The 20,159-nt window shown below is 45.9% G+C and overlaps 1 protein-coding gene across 2 annotated transcripts in view; it reads left to right on the forward strand.

The window, feature by feature from the left end:
* Positions 1-20,159, forward strand: part of MKLN1 (muskelin 1) — an 88,568-nt gene that overhangs the window by 57,717 nt on the left and 10,692 nt on the right. For both annotated transcript variants that reach the window (XM_082238861.1, XM_082238862.1), the window contains 6 exons: positions 1,637-1,849; positions 2,500-2,721; positions 3,661-3,790; positions 11,863-12,010; positions 15,809-15,923; positions 17,582-17,721. In XM_082238861.1, the coding sequence (XP_082094987.1) occupies positions 1,637-1,849; positions 2,500-2,721; positions 3,661-3,790; positions 11,863-12,010; positions 15,809-15,923; positions 17,582-17,721 (968 nt within the window). The remainder of the gene's footprint in view (positions 1-1,636; positions 1,850-2,499; positions 2,722-3,660; positions 3,791-11,862; positions 12,011-15,808; positions 15,924-17,581; positions 17,722-20,159) is intronic.

Here is a 20,159-nt window from a genome sequence, read left to right on the forward strand (position 1 = left end):
AAATCAGGGAATTAACTGGAAACAATCCATATTGCTATTCTCCGTCAGGTTGACATTGTCTGGAATAGCGTCCTTAGTTGCTTGTTCTCTTCTAGCTCATGCTATATGAAATTTCAAAGGTGCTTTTTTTTTTTTAAAAAAAAGGTTCTGACTAAGATTTTAGCTCACTCATTCTTTCAGCCTCAAGCCTAAAAGAAGTATATTGCTGTAGTTATGAATAGATGTTTCTAGGGCTAGGCCTGCCAAAACATTCCCATGGGAAGGCTCTGGAGTGATTCCCAGGAAGGAATGAAGAATCAATTGGATTTTGCAAGGAAAGGTCACCAGGGTGTTCCGTGTTACGTTCTTCCATCAACCCAGTGCACTTCCATGGAAGGGGAAAAGTTGCGTCGGAATTGGCTTCTACTCTTGGCTTTTGTGGAAAGGCAATCCTAACACTTCATAAGTAGCTATGCATTGCGTTAACTTGGCTGCCTTGGAGCAAAGGCTTGGCTGTTTCTTGCAGAATTTCTTTTCTGGGGGAGGTTTTCCAGGCTCGTTCTGATGAGGGTTTTAGAAGATGAGTGAAAGCGTTAAAATTCCACACACTGTGCTTGCGTAGGGACTGATGTCACCCCAGTTCTCACAAAGTAACGTGCAAGGTGATAAACCAATGTGTGGACTGTACTCATAAAAGACTGTCCATGGAGGCTTGCGTTATCAAATGCATTGAAAAGGAAATACATCATTGCATATAGGAGGCTTGGCACATCAAGATTTTAATTCATAATCACCATCATTTTATGTAATCCCTTCCAACTCTACAGTTATATGATTTTACAACAAAAGCAGTCATAAACAATAAATAATACACATCAAAAAGTAAAGAATATTGAACAAGTTCAACATCAACCACAAGATCTAAAAGTAAAGATACAAAAAATTAATATCAACAACAGCAAGAAAAAACCATAAGCAATACCCCAGCCCAAGAGTCAGCTTGGGTGCTAATACATGATAATTCTTATTTTTATTTTACATCACATTTCCTTCAGAGTTCTCCTTGTTTCCTCAGCTCCAGGAACCCTATAATGTTAGCTGGACTGAGAAAAGTGAGTCTAGTCTAGTCCAGTCTAGTATTAGAAATTAAGTAGGTAAAATAAATATGGGGAAAGCAAAATGACACTTAGAGAAGGATCTGAAATATTTCCCTTGAAGCTTGAATTTGTTTTATTCTGGATTTGATGTTTTAATTGCCTTGATATTTCCCCCTCTAAGATATAAAGCGGTCAGTGTTAGAAACGGAGATTTGAAAGCTAGGAGTGAAGAAACTGCTCAGAAACCGCTCGCGCTAATGAAATTCCCTGTTGCAAAATCGCCTAGAACAATGGGAGTTTCGAACACTGAAAGTGGTATAGAAATGAAATTAACAGCAGCAGCAGCAGCAGCAGCAGCAGCAGCAGCAGCAGCAGCAGCAGCAGCAGCAGCAGCAGCAAATCTCACTGCTAGAAAGGCCCCTTGTCATTCCATTGTGGCAACCGTAACCCAGGTTTAAGGTGCCATTTGGCAATTAGCTTATATACATGAGTTTCTAACACCCCTAGGCCATGTTGGCTGTGAGACGTGACTGGCTTCCTGTTTTCTCTCTGCTCCGTAGAATGGCCCCAGCGCCAGGTCCTGCCACAAGATGTGCATCGACATCCAGCGGAGGCAGATCTACACGCTGGGCCGTTACCTGGATTCCTCCGTGAGGAACAGCAAGTCTCTGAAAAGCGACTTCTATCGCTACGACATCGACACAAACACGTGGATGTTGCTCAGCGAGGACACTGCTGCCGACGGAGGACCTAAGCTCGTGTTTGACCATCAGGTCTGCAGGTGTTACAAACTATGAAGGGCGGGGAGGCCCCTGCCCCAAGGGGTTTACAGTCAGGAAACCAACACAGACAGAGGATGGGAAGGAAACGTAATTTCAGTTAGGGGTTTGTTGAAGTAGGTTATCGGGACTGGGGGCTGAATGGAACGGAGGCTGTAGCTACTGTTCAGCAAGGCTGTTTTACTCGATTGGCCCTGTTAGAAGTTTGAATGGAGATTTGGTGTCTTCAGTACAGTGGTACCTTGGGTTAAGTACTTAATTCGTTCCGGAGGTCCGTTCTTAACCTGAAACTGTTCTTAACCTGAAGCACCACTTTAGCTAATGGGGCCTCCCGCTGCCGCCGCACGATTTCTGTTCTCATCCTGAAGCAAAGTTCTTAACCCGAGGTACTATTTCTGGGTTAGCGGAGTCTGTAACCTGAAGCAAAAGTAACCTGAAGTGTCTGTAACCTGTCTGCCCAGTTGTGGCTTTTTGAAGAAACAAGGGCCTTCTGAATCCAGTTATTCTTGGGCCAACTTCAGAGCACCAAGTCAGCTGCCTCATCGAGCACTACTTGATAATTCTAACCATTGATTTTGACATTGCATTTGTTATAGAAAAGCACACCATTAAGCGGTTGTTAAGCACGCTTCCTCTCCTTTCAGATGTGCATGGATTCCGAGAAGCACATGATCTACACCTTTGGAGGAAGGATTTTGACCTGCAACGGGAGCGTGGACGACAGCCGAGCCAGTGAGCCACAATTCAGTGGCCTCTTCGCCTTCGACTGCCGGTGCCGGACGTGGAAACTCTTGCGAGAGGATTCCTGTAATGCTGGCCCTGAAGACATCCAGTCCAGAATAGGGCACTGCATGTTGTTCCATTCAGTAAGAACTAGCACTAAGCCCAGGCACTATTCCATCACCCCTTAGCTTCAGTTGCATTGCAGCACTTGAAAACGAGTGCAAAGGCAGGGCTCACAGTTGATTAACCGACAGAGAGCCAAATTTTAATCTCCAGTATTGTGAACTAAGGGAATGTTGGCTTCCTTATTTCCAAATTGCTGTGGATCTGTTACGCTATTGTAATAGGAAATGAGAGAAAGTTTGAAAAGTTGCTTTTTCTTCTGAACAAGTGCCAGCTTTTGCTTGTTGAAAGGTGTCTCTTTTTTCTCTTAACTCAAAAATACATTGAGCAGCTGGGGATAACGTTGGGATTTTAATTTCATCTACGGAATCTTCCGAGTTAACACCAAGGTAGTGTAGCAATCCCTGTTACACACACTTTTGCCCGCATAATCCTTTTGAGGTCCGTTCTGTAGTGTTTTGCTCCATTTTCTAAGCTCCCAGAAAGCAGCCGCTGAGCCCTTCTTAACGTTCAGCCAGAATAGTAGGTTGGCCGTAACCTTACAAGTTAGCATAAATACATAACTTTAAAATTGGACCAGTTTGCTGTTTTAGCAGCTGAACGTCTGGCAGGATTCTGTGAATAGCAGATTGTAATAGTGACATTTAAAGTTCTCATTTCCCCCCCCCCCCTCTGCCTAAATTATGTTGGTCTATTGTTATCATATATGGTATGTATTATTAAAGTGTACCGCTTTGTGATAAATTCCTAAATTTAATCAACAAAGTAATAAATCAGTTATACAGTTAAAGGCAAAAATAACTTAACCACAGGGTCCATTTTTGAGTGGTTCCCACTAAGTTTCCAGAGAGGTTTGGCTTGAGAGCAGCTGAGGTGTGCTGCATTGGCATCTGAACTGCAAGCCGCATGCTCACAAGTTTCCTCCTGGTCACTCAAATGCCACCTTTCCTTTCCTTCAGAAAAATCGTTGCCTGTACGTGTTTGGAGGCCAGAGGTCGAAAACATACCTGAACGATTTCTTCAGTTACGATGTAGACAGCGATCACGTGGATATCATCTCGGATGGAACCAAGAAAGACTCAGGGATGGGTGAGTGGCTTTGCTGCATACGTTTGAATTCCTGTCTGTGCTAATGGTAGGCCTCCATATGATGTGGTACTTCAATGGCTCGTTTGCACAGCCAGAGACACCTAGCATTGTTTCAGAGGCAATTTGGTGACACTCTCAGGGTTGCAACACAGAATTGGCAGCCCTCCCCCTATTCCACAGCACCTCACATTGCTGTCTAAGATACTTGTGGGGTCAGATCATGCAATGTGTTCATCGCACAAAAGCAAATGACATGTTAAATACCTTATGCGGAGTCCCTTTGTAGGATCAGGACTGTGGTGTGTGGAGCCGATGGAAACTTCTCTACTGAAGGTAGCTTTGGTTTGGGGTGGATTTTTGTCGGAGCTGCAGAATGAGGAAAGGATTAAACCCCACCCCCATGCTTTCCACATCCCTGAGCCATCTGAGCCCCTGCCTGTTCCTCACACCGTGGCAGCTTTTTGCATTTTCAAAACTGCACATATTAATTGCTTTCGTGCAATTGAAGGGAATAATAATAATAATAATAATAATAATAATAATTTATTATTTGTACCCCGCCCATCTGGCTGGGTTTCCCCAGCCACTCTGGGCGGCTTCCAACAGAACACTAAAATACAATAATCTATTAAACATTAAAAGCTTCCCTAAACAGGGCTGCCTTCAGATGTCTTCTGAAAGTTTGGTAGTTGTTTTTCTCTTTGACATCTGGTGGGAGGGCATTCCACGGGGCGGGTGCCACTACCGAGAAGGCCCTCTGCCTGGTTCCCTGTAACTTGGCTTCTTGCAGCAAGGGAACCACCAGAAGGCCCTCGGAGCTGGACCTCAGTGTCCGGGGCAGAACGAGAACACGTAGTCCAGCCTCTGTTCCTAGAAAAGTAACAGTTTTCATCATTGTAAATGGCACAGTTGTTGATCCAGAGAGAGGGAAAGAGGGGGTGAAATGAGAATTATTCCAAAGTTGTATTTTGATAACTAGCTTTACCATGCAGAGAATTATGTATATAAATGAGCAGGGCTGCAAACAACACTGCTGTCGTTCCTGAGCCCCACTTAGATTACAAAGAGTTGTGCTGGTCTTTAGGTGGCAGATGCATGAATGGTCTCTCACTGGATCATAGTGATGATTGTTGCTGAAATAAGGTGCAGAGGGCTGTCAGATTCCCAAAAGAAAAGTGTGAGTTAGGTTGGGTGATGTCAGGTGGACGGCTTAACCCTTGAAGCCTGCCTTCCCTACCACACCACCAGGAGTGAGTGCCAAGGTCCCCTTTTGAAATCACACCTCCTTTTGGTACGACAGCATGTGGCTTCTTGTTTTTAGCAAACACCTGTGATGAGTTCACTTTCCATTGAAAACAGACCCCGTCTTATGGCTAAGCACGTTCAGCCAGCCATGTTCTCCTGGCCAGATACATTAATTGCATGTTCCAGTTAGACAAAGGAGAACGACATAATTAGCCTCTGCCATTTTTTTTAAAGAAAAACTGTCCTGCTTACTTTGAATAGCAGACTTTGTTATTGAGTGACTCATTTAGAAATCATGAATGAATAGAACACCAGTTTTACCGTCCTCGTGTGTCTAAGAAAGTAAATAAACAGCTCTGAACATTTCCCTTGTTTGTGAAGGGAAACGTTAGAATTAGCCTCCCAACAAGGAAGAACAAAAGCCCATTATAGTCCAAACTGCAAATGCTGACGACAAGTTGCTTTCGTTAGAGGGGCTTGGCTTTCAGTGATTTTGAACACAAGCAGAGGTCCCTCTTCCCAGCCTCTCCCCTAGATTGACACTCCTACATGAACCAGTAATCCTAATTATAACTCATAATTGTTGTCTGAACGCATGCGCACTTGCATGCACTTCCCCACACATGTGTGTCTGTCTGTCTCAGCAATGCTCGCTGTGTAAACATTCACAGATTTCTCAGTTTTTGAAACATTGCAACCAAGTACCTCAAATTTCCCAAGGGTTGCAGAGGGACATCATCTGGTTAGGGCATCTGCACATAAAGAAGATACAAAAGCATGTCTGGCACATCAAAATTCCAGACTGGCTCCTTTGGCATCCAGACTTGTTTTCTTTTGTTTCCTTACTGTTCGTTTTATCTGTTGCTGTAACCTGCCCCAGTGTTCTGAGTTTTTAATTTCCATGGATAAGGCTTTTTGGTTTCACAACACCTTAACAGCTTTATAAATAAAATAAAAAATAAAGTTGCCATTTCACAACTGTGGCTCCTTTTCAAGAACAACATGCTTTGTTTTGGTTCATAGTTGGGACTGGAACCTAGAATATTATCATACAGCCAGCATTATCAAGCAACTTTCTGTTGTTAAATGTATGAGGAGTTCAATGCCTTACAGAAAATCATAATTATCGTCGGGTGTGGGGAGGCCCTGCAAATTGGCTGTACGAATATTGTGGGCACCTGCCCCAAACCCAGTTATTTAAGCTCTCGCCTACTGATCGGAGAACAGGGAGGCTCTAGATTTAAGTCCGTGCGCTCAGCACTTACTGCACAGTGCTGAACGTTAATCCCCCTACCTTTTCCCTTTTGGTTGCCAGCAATAAGACTGTGGGTGGGAACATACCTAGTAATTTTAACGGGTAAGCCAGAAAAATAGCTGGCTCGACAGCATCTTAATGAGGGAAGCAGCTGTGACCCAGACTTGTTCAGGAAATAGGTGCCATTTTTATGTTGCTCCCCTCTCCTTTCTGGCAGTGCTGTTTCATGTATAAAAGCTGGACTTGAGAGCATTTGTGGTTCTATCCAGCTTTGGTGGAATGCATCATAGCGTGGATAGCTTCAGTTAAGAGGCCAAGTTTTGCATAGTCATGCCATGCAAATTGAGAAGAAGGAAAAAAATGAGAGGAGAGTTCTGCACACGCAACATAAACTTCTGTACTTTTGTGCCTGGGGGACCCCTTTATTTTCTTATAAAGATGGCGCCTTAAAATTTCAATAGCTGCCAGTAATCCAATTAAAGAAATCTTAATGGATTAATCAGATGAGGTTTGAATTAACGGATTAAATCTGCATACATTTGAGTCTAGAGTAAAACGGTCTTTAAGAAGAAGCATGCTTTCTATGTTCTTTGATATGCACATGAACCACTCACGTTACCCCTAACATATATATTGTAAAACAAACCTTAGGAAAGTAGTTTCCAAACTGAGGACCCACCTTTAGCCCATGCATGCAGAGTGGCTGGGGAAGCCCAGCCAGATGGGCGGGGTATAAATAATAAATTATTATTATTATTATTATTATTATTATTATGGACCCATTTCTTAATTTTTTTTACCATATATTTGTATGGGATTTGTGCTGCTCTTCTGACCTATGATACATCAGGATGTGACCCAGTAAGTGAGCCCTGATCCACCAGTTGAAGGTAAATGCCTTAGGAGGAGAGGCATTTTACCTTTGGGCAATTATTTAAATTGAAAAACAAAACATTTGAAACCTAATTGGTTGCTCAGTTCATTTTTTTTTAAAAAAAGTTTTACATCAAAAGATCTAATTGATCACTTAAAGGCTGCAGGATATTGGACCAGCCTATGACAACAGGGGCACCCTAATGAAAAACCATGAGACCGTGTCCAGATCCAGGCCCTTGAGCAGCTGAACAGCAGCTGCCAAGAGCTTCTGTCTGGTATACCTTGCTGTAACACCTTTGTGGAAGAGCTTGCACCCCCTAGTGACCCACAAAACTTGTTTAATAGCCCAATAGACTTATCTGACGTGGCAGACGATGGACTATAATGGACCCAAGCCCAGTTTGTAAAACGCTTGCTGTTTCTCTCTGCTTTACTGAGGCAGAGCTTTTAACTTCATGCAGCAGCAGCTTCTGTTTCAGTGTCCTTTGTTAGGGCAGCGGCCCCTATGTCTTGACAGCGACCCTGGCTAGAGTATTCCCGAATAGGACTGTTTTAACAACAGTTGGTGCAAGGCATGCATGCCTTACCCTTCTGCTGTTGCAAAACAACCCCCATTAAAACTCACAAACGTAGGTGTGTGTGAACCAGCAGGCTACACAATCATAGCCTCTCGGTTGAATTAGTTGCACATACTTTTTTTTGAGAGTAGGGTCGGTAAAGTTGACTAAATCCCTGAAAGACAGAAGATCTTGGCTCACGTCTTCCTTCTCTGCTGCACCAGCTTGCAGCCTGGCCAGCTTAATTGCTGTGAAGTACTTTCTGTTCTGGTACACCGGGCTGCCCGTCAAACTCCTGCAGGGCGACCCGTTGGAGTTTGTTGATGTGACGTTGCTGTGAACGTGGCCTCTTCTGTCATGCTGTCGGCCAAAGTTTTGGCAACTTAGTTCTGCATAAGGCAGCTTCCTGAGATCGCTAAGCGCCATTGCTTGTCTACCTTAATGGAAGCAGGGCCATTCCTGTTTCCACCACCTGCTCCTGACCTGATTTAGCCGTAACCAGAGGTACCGCTTCTGCGCACGTGCACGGCGCGATAGAGCGCTTCTGCGCATGCGCAAGTGGTGAAACCCGGAAAAATACTTCCGGGTTTGCTGCTTTCGCAACCCGAAGATTACGAATCCAGAGAGGTACGTAACCCGAGGGTCCACCGTATCACTTTATTTCTTTATAATAGAAAACTTTTCAATAAAACATTAATACCAAATAGATACTCGGTATTGGCATGTGCAGAAGGACGCATGCAGGGAGTAGTAGCTTTTTAAAATGTTCTCCCTGTTAAGTATGTTGGTGCAAGAAATGGGCTTGCTTATGGTCTGCATGTGGGGTAGTTAAATTGGAGCCCTGGGCCTAGAATAAACCAAGAGAATCTTCAATAAAAATTATAGATAGATAGATAGATAGATAGATAGATAGATAGATACACAAATAGATCATGCTGTTATTCCAGTGTGACTGGGGGTACTCTTCCTTTGGGAATCTGTTCAGATGCCCACTTGGGGCAGGGATTTCATAGCAGTGGGTGCATTTTGAAATCACGTCTGGACTGATTCCCAAGTTGTTAATCTTTGCAAATAATGCTCTTTAATTCGCCTGCTGTTACAGAATAGTTTTTATTCCTTAGGGCTACTCTTCTGGCATTTGTGTGTGTGTGATCCTTCTTTGTTTTTAAAATTCAAAGCGTGCTTTTGCTAAAAGGGAAAAAACGCCTGATTTACAGTAACATTTAATCTGAGACGCTTCGGTGTGTGGGAGGGGCCCCCTTCCTGTCTCTGGCAGGAGATTGATTGTCCTGCAAAGAGGAGGTGTCCATTTAAAAGCAAGAAGGAATGCCCATCCATTGTGCTGTTTTGATACGGCTCAGCCCACATGGCCCATGCGTCATATTCCACTTTGTCACACTCTCTATAAACAACTTCCTAAAGTCCTCCTGTGAACTCTGAGCTCCGTTTCTCGAGGCAAAGTTTAACTCCCACCCTACATGCTGTGTGTAACTGGCTGTGTTTGCTTATGCCATCCGGCTATTTGCTGGCTGCTTGGCTCGGTAAAACTTGTTTTGATAAAACTGCGCATGGGGCAGAGGAAGTGGACAGACTTTCCCCCTCCTTTTTCCTCCCATAACACTAAAACTCCCAGGGTCATCGAATGAAATTGGTTAGCAGGAAATCCTTGACGGACAAAAGGAAGCCGTCACACTGGAGTTACAGAATTAGCTTCCACAATGTGTTGACGGTCGCCACTACTTTTGATGGTTTTCAGAAAAGCATGAAACTACCTTTTTTCAGGGCAGACGTAGCCCAGTGGTACGGATTGGCTGTAGCTCCCATTTATTCATTCAGAAGGTCCCAGGTTCAGTCCCCTGCATCTCCAGCTACGGTTGGGAGAGACCCTCATCTGAAACCCCGGGGACTTGCTGCCAGTCAGTGTAGACAGTACTAAGCTAGATGGAACTAATGGTCAGATTCGGGGGAAAAGCCCGATGTGTGAAGGCCAAGAACCGTTAAAAACATCCCTTAATGAAAAGAAGATTTTCCCATCCAGTCTGCATCTTTAGTTCGGCCTTGACCGAATTGCACCGCATCCCATGGCTGCTGTTTTTAACACCCTTGAAAACCCTGGGAGGTCTAGTTCATAGCTGTCAACTTTTCCCTTTTCTTGCAAGGAATCATATTCGGAATAAGGGAATTTCCCTTAAAAAAGGGAAAACATTTACAGCTATGGTCTAGTCACAGGTCTTTTACTGACCCTTCTAGTTCGGTCTTAAACCAAGGATAAATGCAACATACCAAATGTTGAGAACAGCTTAAAGCCCCTTTCTTTGCAGCATCCGGACGCATCCCTTGTTTCGGACGCCGGCCTTGGGCCATGCCAGTTTTTTAATGCTTTTCTTGGATCCCAAAAAGCTCAGGGGGATAACCCTATTTTCCACTGCCGTGCTAATGAGGTAGCGAATTTGAACCAAATGGAAGGCAGATGGGTTTCGATGAGGATTGTTCCCTCCCTCCGACGAGCCACGTGCTGCTTTCTCTTGTTTTGTGGGGGAGCCGAGCATTGTCTAGAACTGCTTAGTCACGGCGCAATGTTTCCCCTGCTTTTAAGAGGAGGAAAAACAGCAGCAACCGGCAGAGCTCGGCTGCTTGCACGCTGTGCTCCTTTGCATGGAAACGGCCGTAAACCAAGATTATCCGCAGACCGAATTTTCGCTCCTTGGGAAGGGGCCTTCTGTGCACAAAATTACCTTCTTGCAGGTGGCTTTCAAAGTGTTAAGTTGTGTGATTTGGCGGCGTCTGCAAGCCGTGTCTTTTCTGAGCAACGTGCCTCGGATAACCAGGTACTTTCTCCCGGGCGTTTCTCCTCCGGCCCCTACCTCGCAGCTCACCCCAAACAATGCCTGTAAGCTGATCCAGAAGGAGGGGGAGAGAAAAACAGAACCAGCACACAGAGATCACGTGCTGGTCACACATGCCTGCTGAAAGCCTGGTTGCCCAGGGAAACAGGAGCAGGGACTTGCCCAACAAACAACGGGAGCGGCCAATTATTTGATTATGCTTTTATGGGAATTAAAGAGAAACCTCCAGTAATCCTCTGCGGGGAAAGCGGAAGCGGGGGCAGCTTTGGTATGCCCCTTTCGTGGTTTTCGTGAGAATTGTTGCAAGAGGGACCTTTCGTTTTAAATACCTGTTCAGGTTTTTTTTGGGGGGGGGGGTGGAGGGGGTGGAATAGTACAGTGAACAGCATGCCAGCGAGCTCAAAATTTCTAAGGCCAATGGCCACATTCTAATGATCACATCTTACAACTTATATGTAACTTACAATGATCACATCTTACAACTTACATGTGAGCCTTGTGCCGGCAGGTGTGGCCACTTCCTTCCCCTTTCTGGCAGGCCTGGATGCGATGTGGAAGTCCCTAATCAACTGTAGTTTCCCATTTCACCCAAAACATTCTGCCCTCTGCTTTCCTGTTCACTGAGACATAAAGGTCCTGGAGATTAACCGAACCATGAAATTGTGTGGTTCCAGTCAATTTCCATTCCAGGTGGAGCAGATCTGACGGTGGGGATGGAAGAGATTGTGTTGGGGGGCGGGGAGAGAAATGACTCTTGATAAAATAGAAAATCTCCACGCAGTCGGTGTCTGGTGCAAGGCAAAGGATGTGCAAAAGGTCCATATCTGTGCCTTTGGATTGCATATTGATTTTGGAATAAGAATTGCATTCCTGGATTGTTTCTGAACTTTTTAAAGCTTTGCTGTGAAGTTTAAAGCAATGCCATCCGTCGTCCCAAGCTCCATTTAGCACCCTGTCTCACACCAATTGACTTTGATAAGCATGAATTTAAAAAGAGCAGATGCAGTAAAATTAGTCCTAAAAGGAATTACTTTTGCAAAATTTAGCATACATGAAGGCACAGCTGGCTGGATTGCAAAAGGTTTTGTGGCTGGATCTGGAGGGTTTGTCGATCCTGCACTAGGGCAAGAAATTTGGAGTAGCTTCTTTGGGTCTCTTCAGGTCCTGTGATTTTCCTGCCATCTAGTGGTTCATTTTCTGCAGTTCAAATAGCCATGCTTAGCAAGACGCCACCAGCAGCTACCGCCGTACACTGACTGTGTTGCTTTGCTCTTCTCTCCCCGCAACCAACAGTCCCAATGACCGGCTTCACCCAAAGAGCTACCATCGACCCGGAACTGAATGAAATCCATGTGTTGTCTGGACTTAGCAAAGACAAGGAGAAAAGGGAAGAGAATGTTCGGAATTCCTTCTGGATTTATGACATTGTACGGAACAGCTGGTGAGTGGCAGAAGATTCCTCTCCGCCCTCCTCCTGGAGTGAAATAGTATTTGCCTCTTCATGTTAATTCGCAAAGTGTGTGTATTCCTGTAGCCGCATGTAAGCGGAAGCGATACCAGGTTTTTTAACCCCAGGCCTGAGAAAGTGGCATTTTGTCCACACTCCTCAAACATCACTGCCATTAGTTACTTCCCTGGAAAGAAACGTCAGATCCTTGCAGGGAAGCAGTGTCCCGTATCTACCCCATAAGCTGCTCTCAGTCTTGCAGACAAGAGACCCAGTAAAAAGTCTGGTTTTGCATATATTTGTAAACGTGCACCAGGAACAGGTTCATTTGCACTTCCTAGTGTTCTTCAGCACTTTCTGTTCATACGAAGTAGAGGTTTTAGAGGAGTGAGAGCCACTGTGGTGCAGTGGTTAAGAGCGGTGGACTCGTAATCTGGTGAACCAGGTTCGCTTCCCTGCTCCTCCACATGCAGCTGCTGGGTGACCTTGGGCCAGTCACACTTCTCTGAAGTCTCTCAGCCCCACTCACCTCACAGAGTGTTTGTTGTGGGGGAGGAAGGGAAAGGAGGTTGTTAGCCGCTTTGAGACTCCTTCGGGTAGTGGTAAAGCGGGATATCAAATCCAAACTCCTCTTCTTCTAGAAAAAAATGCATTGAGGAAGAGCTGATGGTCATAAAAATTCAGCCTTCCGACAGCTACCCTGATGAAACGATCAAAAAGGAGTGAATGCTTTTCAAAATGTGGCCGGGAACAATTACTTTTAGTACAGTGGAACCTTGGTTCTTGAACTTAATCCATTCTAGGAGTCCATTTGACTCCTGAAACTGTTCGAAAACCAAGGCGCGGCTTCTGATTGGCTGCAGGAGCTTCCTGCACTCAAGCAGAAGCCATGTTGGATGTTCGGCTTCTGAAAAACGTTCGAAAACTGGAACACACGCTTCCGGGTTTTCAGCGTCCGGGAGCCAAAACGTACGAATACTAAGGTGTTCGAGAACCCAGGTATAACTGTATTCACACAGCATCAGCTGTTAACTTGTAACATGAATGCTAAGTAATCTTCTGCCGCTGTCAGAAAGAATATCACAAACAGCAGCTGTGATAGCTCAGTCATTGAAGCGTGAGACTTTTAACCTCAGGGTCATGGGTTCGAGCCCCGGCTTGGGTGAAAAATTACTGTATTGCAGGGGGTTGGACTAGATGACCCACATGGTCCCTTCCAACTCTACAATTCTCTGGTTCTGCTTGGGGGCTTTCATTGGCCACTGAGAATAGGATGGCTGCCTTAGATGGGCCTTTGGTCTTGTCCAGCAGGGCTGATTTCTTAGACCTACTCGGGTGGAGGGATGGGAGTGTCACAGCTTGCCAACACACACACACACACACACACACACACACACACTGGTCGCCTGTGCTTTTGGGTATAGCTTTAGCATCACAGCCTGTGAATGTAGCGTCAGAGGTGTGTGGGTCCCAAGCCACACCGCATTTTCCCTTTCTGGTTTTGTTGTGAAGTGGTTGGAAATTTGGGGCCTCGGTGCCTTTAGTCTCTGAGCATGTAGGTTCCTGTGTGGATGTGAGGCCCATCACACAGTGACCAAGGAGCAGGCAAACCCAAGTTCTCCTAATTCCTCAATTCTTTCCCTTTGTTTGGATGCCTGTATTGGGGGCATTTCTGAACAGAACCCGCTGGTGGCATTTGTTCTGGATGTCTTAATCCAGACTTGTGCTTTTGTGACTTGGAATGTGCCTCCCAGATAGTTTCTGTTGCAAGACCAGGACTTTGCATATTGTCTGTGTGGATTCTGGCATAGCATCAGGAATGCCGAGCATCTCGGCACTTTTTGAGAAGGGGGAAAATGTTCTGGTGCTGATGGGTTGCCGAGAAAAACTCAAAGGGGACGGCGCTGGCAAAAGGAGTTACGAATGCCGGGCAGTTAAGGGCCAATTTTCCTGTAGGGAATGTTTTTGCCGTGGTGTCTGGTTCAGCAGCGGCCTCTGAAAGGGGAGCGTAGGTGCTGTTGGATATTTGGAATTGCTCCATGTATATATTATACATGTTAACAAAGATTAAATAATAATAAACCAGTTTCCTTACATGATTAATAGTCAGTGCTAAAACCATGGTAGGCCTTGCTTGGAAGTGATTCAGAGGCCATCTATGCTCTGATAATCTCCAGTATAGAACACTGTAAGGCACTGAATGTGGAGCTGCTTTTGAAGGCGACCTGGAAAACAAGAACTTCTCTCCTTTTGAGAGCCCTGAATGGGCTGGGAACTGGATATCTTAAAGGATGATCTGAGGAAGAACAGTCATCATAGTGCAGACAGACCTTTCTCTGAATAAGATGGATGGTGACTGGGAGAAAAGGGGGTGGCTTTTCAGATGTGACCCCTTCCAATGTGGAATTCTGTATGCAGAAAGGCTCATTTGGGACTGAAGTTTATGTGTTCAAGGTGCCTGTTGACTCACACAGGTTTTCCAGCAGGTCAAAGATGGATTTACTGAGATGAGTTTTTTTGCAGCACTGCTGCTTTTATCCCTGCTTGCATTTTACGGTTCTGCTGCGTGCGGCATTCTTACCACTGTTAAAGAGCTGCCCTTTTGTTAAACCAGCGAGTGGCATTAAAATGTGTTGAAGCATATGGGCAAGTCTACAACGTGGGAGGGGGCGGGAAGGGCAGGAATTGTTCCCAGTAGTGATGAGTGGGGATACCTGGAAGCATAGGAGGAGTCAGCAAGGGGAAGCTTAAGGTGTTACCTTGACAGATAAAGGCCATTCAAAGTACAAGGGGGATGAGAAAAGTGAAGATGGGCAAGCAGGGAGTCGGTAGACTTGTGCTATATAGATTAGCATCCTCTGACACTTCTTAGTCATTTAACGTTCTCTTCCAGGGCTGGTCAACCTGAGGATCTCCAGCTGTTGCTGGGCTCCCATTATCCCTAGCCAGCATGGCCAACAATCAGGACTGCGGGGAGTTGGAGTTCAGCAGCATCTAGTCAGCCACAGGTTCTCCAGCCCTGATCCCTTCTCACCTGCTCTAGCATTTCGCTTCCAACACTGGCCAACTATTATTCTCCGGACAAAGTCCACGAGCAGTGTGCGAAGTTTGCAGCCCTCCCTGTTGCTTGCAACCAACAAATGCTATTTCTGAGGTACAGTTGTACCTTGGAATTCGAACTGAAACCATTCCGGAAGTCTGTTCAACTTCCAAAACGTTCGAAAACCAAAGCGTTCCTGCAACCAATCGGAAGCCCTGTTGGACGCTCAGCTTCCAAAAGAACATTCGAAAACCAGAACACTCATTTCCGGGTTTTGATTGTTCAGGAGCCAAAACATTCAAGAACTAGGCTATTTGAAAACCAAGGTACGACTGTATTCTGCAATTCTGCTTCTGAAGTTCCATTTAGTTATCATGCCTAATAACCATGGATAGGCACCACTCCTCATCATCATCCATGAGCTTTGTCTATTCCTAGTTTTCGTTTCTTCCTCTTGCCTGAGAACCATCCTGGCATCGTTCTTCGGTATTCTGGCTCTTGTTCATTGTGGTTCACAATAGCTCCTTTCATTTTTCAGAGCAGTTTTTTTTTTTTAAAAAACCAAGTGCTTATAAATGCTGCAAGTTTATTACAGAGGGGTTGATGACAGCACCCAGGTAGTCTTTATTTGGCAAATAGATAGTTTGAATCCTGATGGCGGCGGCAGTGCAAGCCACTGCTAAACAGGTGCCAGCTAGCCATGAGTTGATGCCTGGCAACTCTGAATCGCTTCATCTCATATTGTATTGCAGGTCTTGTGTCTACAAGAACGACCAGGCCGCCAAAGAGAATCCAAGCAAAAGCCTTCAAGAGGAAGAGCCCTGCCCGCGTTTTGCACACCAGCTTGTGTATGATGAATTGCACAAGGTAAGCCTGTCTGGACACAGGGTGGGAATCGGGGTCAACCATGCTAAGTGTGTTGGGGCATTTGCAAGGGTGCCCATCCCAGTGCCAACGGAATGTGCAAAAGACCAGAGAAACGCCCAGCACTTCTAAAAAGATCCAGTTGCTTTACTGGCAGTAATTCAGTTCCAGGAACATACATAAAGCATACAGTTGTAGATACAGCCTAGAGCCTCATTCCAGCATACATACTGCGCTCTGGCCCAGAGCAAACTTGCCTTAAATGCAATAGCCTTTATTATGTAGATTGTGCAGAGTCATTCTCACATGATTGCTGACTCATTCTCACACGTTTAACTAGCTACAGGTGCAGGCAAACACACCCAAATTAAACAGCGCACCTAAAGTAACTCTTCCTTGTCCCTTTTCTCTGCATACATAAACATACATTTACAAAGCAAGCATCGAGTGCAGGATAAGGTGGGCACCATGGCACCAAGAGGAGCAAAACTGGGCTCCATTTTGATGCATCGGAACATGCCCTTCTTTCTCTTTGCTGCTGGTGGCCTGGAGCTCCGGGGGTGGTGGGGTGAGCATCAGGTTAGTGCCTACGTGAGGATGAGCTGTGCCATGGACCAAAAGTGTCCCCCTCTCTCCTCTTGTAAAGCAAGTCCTGCCTATCGATGCCTGGCTTGTCTCCGGGAAGCCAAGCCAAATATAATGGCCGCCAGGGGGCTGAGGCTTGAGTTCAAGCCCTATGTGGGCCTTTTGATACATGTGTGCCCCCTAGAGGACAGGTGAGCACGTCACGTGACTGGGGCCCCAGAATCCAGCAGCTGGTTTCATATCCGATTCATTGGCATAGTGATTTTCAGCATATGTATTGGGTCTACAGGGACACGGGTGGCGCTGTGGGTAAAACCACAGAGCCTAGGACTTGCCAATCAGAAGGTCGGCGGTTTAAATCCCCGCTATAGGGTGAGCTCCCGTTGCTCGGTCCCTGCTCCTGCCAACCTAGCAGTTCGAAAGCACGTCAAGGTGCAAGTAGATAAATAGGTACCACTCTGGCAGGAAGCTAAACGGCATTTCCGTGCGCTGCTCTGGTTCGCCAGAAGCGGCTTAGTGATGCTGGCCACATGACCCGGAAGCTGTATGCCGGCTCCCTCGGCCAATAAAGCAAGATGAGCACCGCAACCCCAGAGTCGGCCACGACTGGACCTAATGGTCAGGGGTCCCTTTACCTTTACCTTTATTGGGTCTACAGTCATCTCTCTTTTCATTGAACTCATTGCAGTTTATCTCTTTCTTACTGCCCAGCTTGCTGTATAGTTTCTCATTTGACCAATGGTGGTTTGCCAGAAATAGTTGAACAGACAGAGGGTTTGTGTCTGCGCGTCCTTTCTAGATGCTGCATTGTCCTTTACACCGCTTTACCACAAAGTAGGTGATTCAGAGCAGTTGCGGCTTTACTTCTCTGCACCTTGAGGGGAACTCAAGAGGCATGCGGGATAAACCAAACAACCTGGGCACGCATCACCCCACCCCTCGTTTCCCAAGCAGCTGCTCAGGTGGAGCTCCTTTGGGGGGGGGGAGCACATCAAAGGTTGGGCTGGCTCACCCAGCCGCCTTGATTGAACCACCCTGGCGTTTATGACTCGACATCTCAATTCTTGTCTTTCAAGGTCCATTATTTGTTTGGAGGGAATCCAGGCAAATCCTGTTCTCCAAAGATGCGGCTGGATGATTTCTGGTCCCTGAAGCTTTGCCGGCCTTCGAAAGAATACCTTCTACGCCACTGCAAATACCTAATTAGGAAGCACAGGTACAGGCTTGCAAGGGACTGCAGAAGCGAGTCCCTTGGCATTAAGAAGCAAGAGTGTGTGGGAGTATGCCAGAAACCCTATGCGATTATTTTTTTAAAAATGCTCAGCCTTGTTGCTTTAATAGGGCTCAAGGTTCCTTCCTATTGTCATCAAAATGTGTGTATTTTTTTCCTCTTTAGAAAAACACATACACTTTTTTTAAAAAAAGGTTCCCATAATCATAAAATCATAGAATTGTAGCGTTGGAAGCAACGGTCTCTAAGCATCACCTAGTCCAACTCCCTGCAATGCAGGAATCTCAGCTTTTGAAATCACAATTTAGAGGCCTTAAGGCACATGGTTGGCAGGTATAGAACTGGCTCTGTGGAACTCGGCGCTCCCTGTGTCTCAGCTCCCCTTTGCAGCAAAGGTGCACCATTTCTCCACGACCCCAAGGGAGGCTGTCCCCTATAAATATATGGTTACCAGCCATGATAGGTGGATGACTGCTGCCCCGCTGCCCAGCCATTGCAGTCCTTTCCAGAAGGAAAACTCAAGCGCTGCCGTTTTGTTTGAGTGTTGCTTCAGTGGGCTAGGGATGCACGACACAGCCATGCAGTTCCTTTTCCTCCCGGCCATCAAGAATGATAGTGCAGCTAGGGGCTACCTGGGAGTAAAATATTTGCATTTGTGGCACGCATGAGCTTCAAGGTATGGGTCGTTTACGTCTGCAGCTGGAAGCGAGCGTAGCAGTTGGGAAATGAATCTCAAGAAGCAGACTACTCGGGATGCACTGCTTTCCCAACATACACGAGGGACGACAACAGTGGAACATGGCTGTAGTCGATGAGACACCCCTGAGCACTGAAATTTCACCAGACTGCTCAGATATTGCTGCCACGAAAAGAGCGACACTGGCTCACCTGGATGGTGACCCCCCCCTTTAAGGATTATGCGAAGGGAAACAGGGCTACTTCTTTGACTCTGCTGGCAGGCTTCTCTTAATAATAATAATAATAATAATAATAATAATTTTATTAATACCCTGCCCACCCCATCCAAGACCGGGCTCAGGGCGGCTAACACCAGGTATGAAACAATTGATTAAAATACAACTTAAAAAACAAGATTAAAATATAACATTAAAATGCAGCCTCATTTCAATGGAAACTCAAATCAGAAACTTCTTGACGTCAAATCTTCACCAAGGCCAACTATCCAGACTGGTCCTACGTGGGCCAGAAAAAAACCCAAGGAAGTCCCCAAATAAGAGTTCCTTCACAGAAGGAGAAAGGAAAAAAGGAAAGAGGGGAAGGGGATCAAGTTGATTCCAAGCCAAAGGCTGGGCGGAACAACTCTGTCTTACAGGCCCTGCGGAAAGAAATCAGATCCCGCAGGGCGCTGGTCTCATGAGACAGAGCGTTCCACCAGGCCGGAGCCAGTCTTGAAAAGGCCCTGGCTCTGGTTGAAGCTAATCTAACTTCCTTAGGGCCCGGGACCTCTAGGGTGTTGCTATTTATGGACTTTAAGGTCCTCTGTGGGGCATATCGGGAGACAGCTTCCATCCCCGCCAGCCCTTAGAATAACTTTCTAACTGGTGCCTGTCTTTGCTTGGTGCCCCCCATCCACCCCCCTTTCCCCCCTCTGTGTCTTTTAGATTATAAGCCTGAGGGGCTGGGACTGACTTGGACTTTAAATGATCTGTATAGTGCTCTGGGAGCTTTTTTTGGCTGAAGAGCAGGATAAAAATGCTTTAAAAAAAGATAAGATCACAGCTGCAATGCGCTTGTGCAATGAAGAGCTGGAGGCATGGCAGCTGAATGCCTTTCTGGTCCAGCATCCATGTCTCATAGTGTCCAACCAGATACCTGTGGCAAGTCTGGAAGCAGGACCCGAGTGCAGTAGCACTCTTCCCTCCTTGGGATTCCCATCCTCTGGTATTATTCGGAGGCATACTGCCTCCAAGAGCAGAGGGAGAACATGGCTATCCTGCCTAGTAACTGTTTGCTTATAGGGTGGAAATCCAGCGTAGTTCAGTGAAATGATCTCCTCTCTAATCCACCCGCCCTCTTTTTGGCTAGCAGGGAGAGGGATCCTTTCTTTCTCATAAATCCTTTCTCTTTCTCTACGTTGTGCCCCATCATTTGAAAAGCTAAACTTTCCCATGATCTATACTCACACATGTCACATGTCGCAAGCCTGAATTCAGATACGGGGAGCCTATAGCTGCCGTAGTAGAATTAAGCCCAGCAGGACGTGGACGTTTGAGGCTGCTGCTCTTTTCTGGGGAGGAAGGGAAGAATCTTGTAGTGTGTCAACAACAAGGGGATATGGCCCATTTTAGTACTTTCTGCTTTCAAGGAGAAGTTAACATTAGAGCCACTTGGATTTCGGAATTGGGAATTACTACAAGTTGTTGACATGTATAGCCTCTCCTCTGAGCTTGTTAGACTTTGAG

Source organism: Podarcis vaucheri (genome assembly GCF_965113315.1).
Source record: "Podarcis vaucheri genome assembly, chromosome: 10".
NCBI lineage: Eukaryota > Metazoa > Chordata > Lepidosauria > Squamata > Lacertidae > Podarcis > Podarcis vaucheri.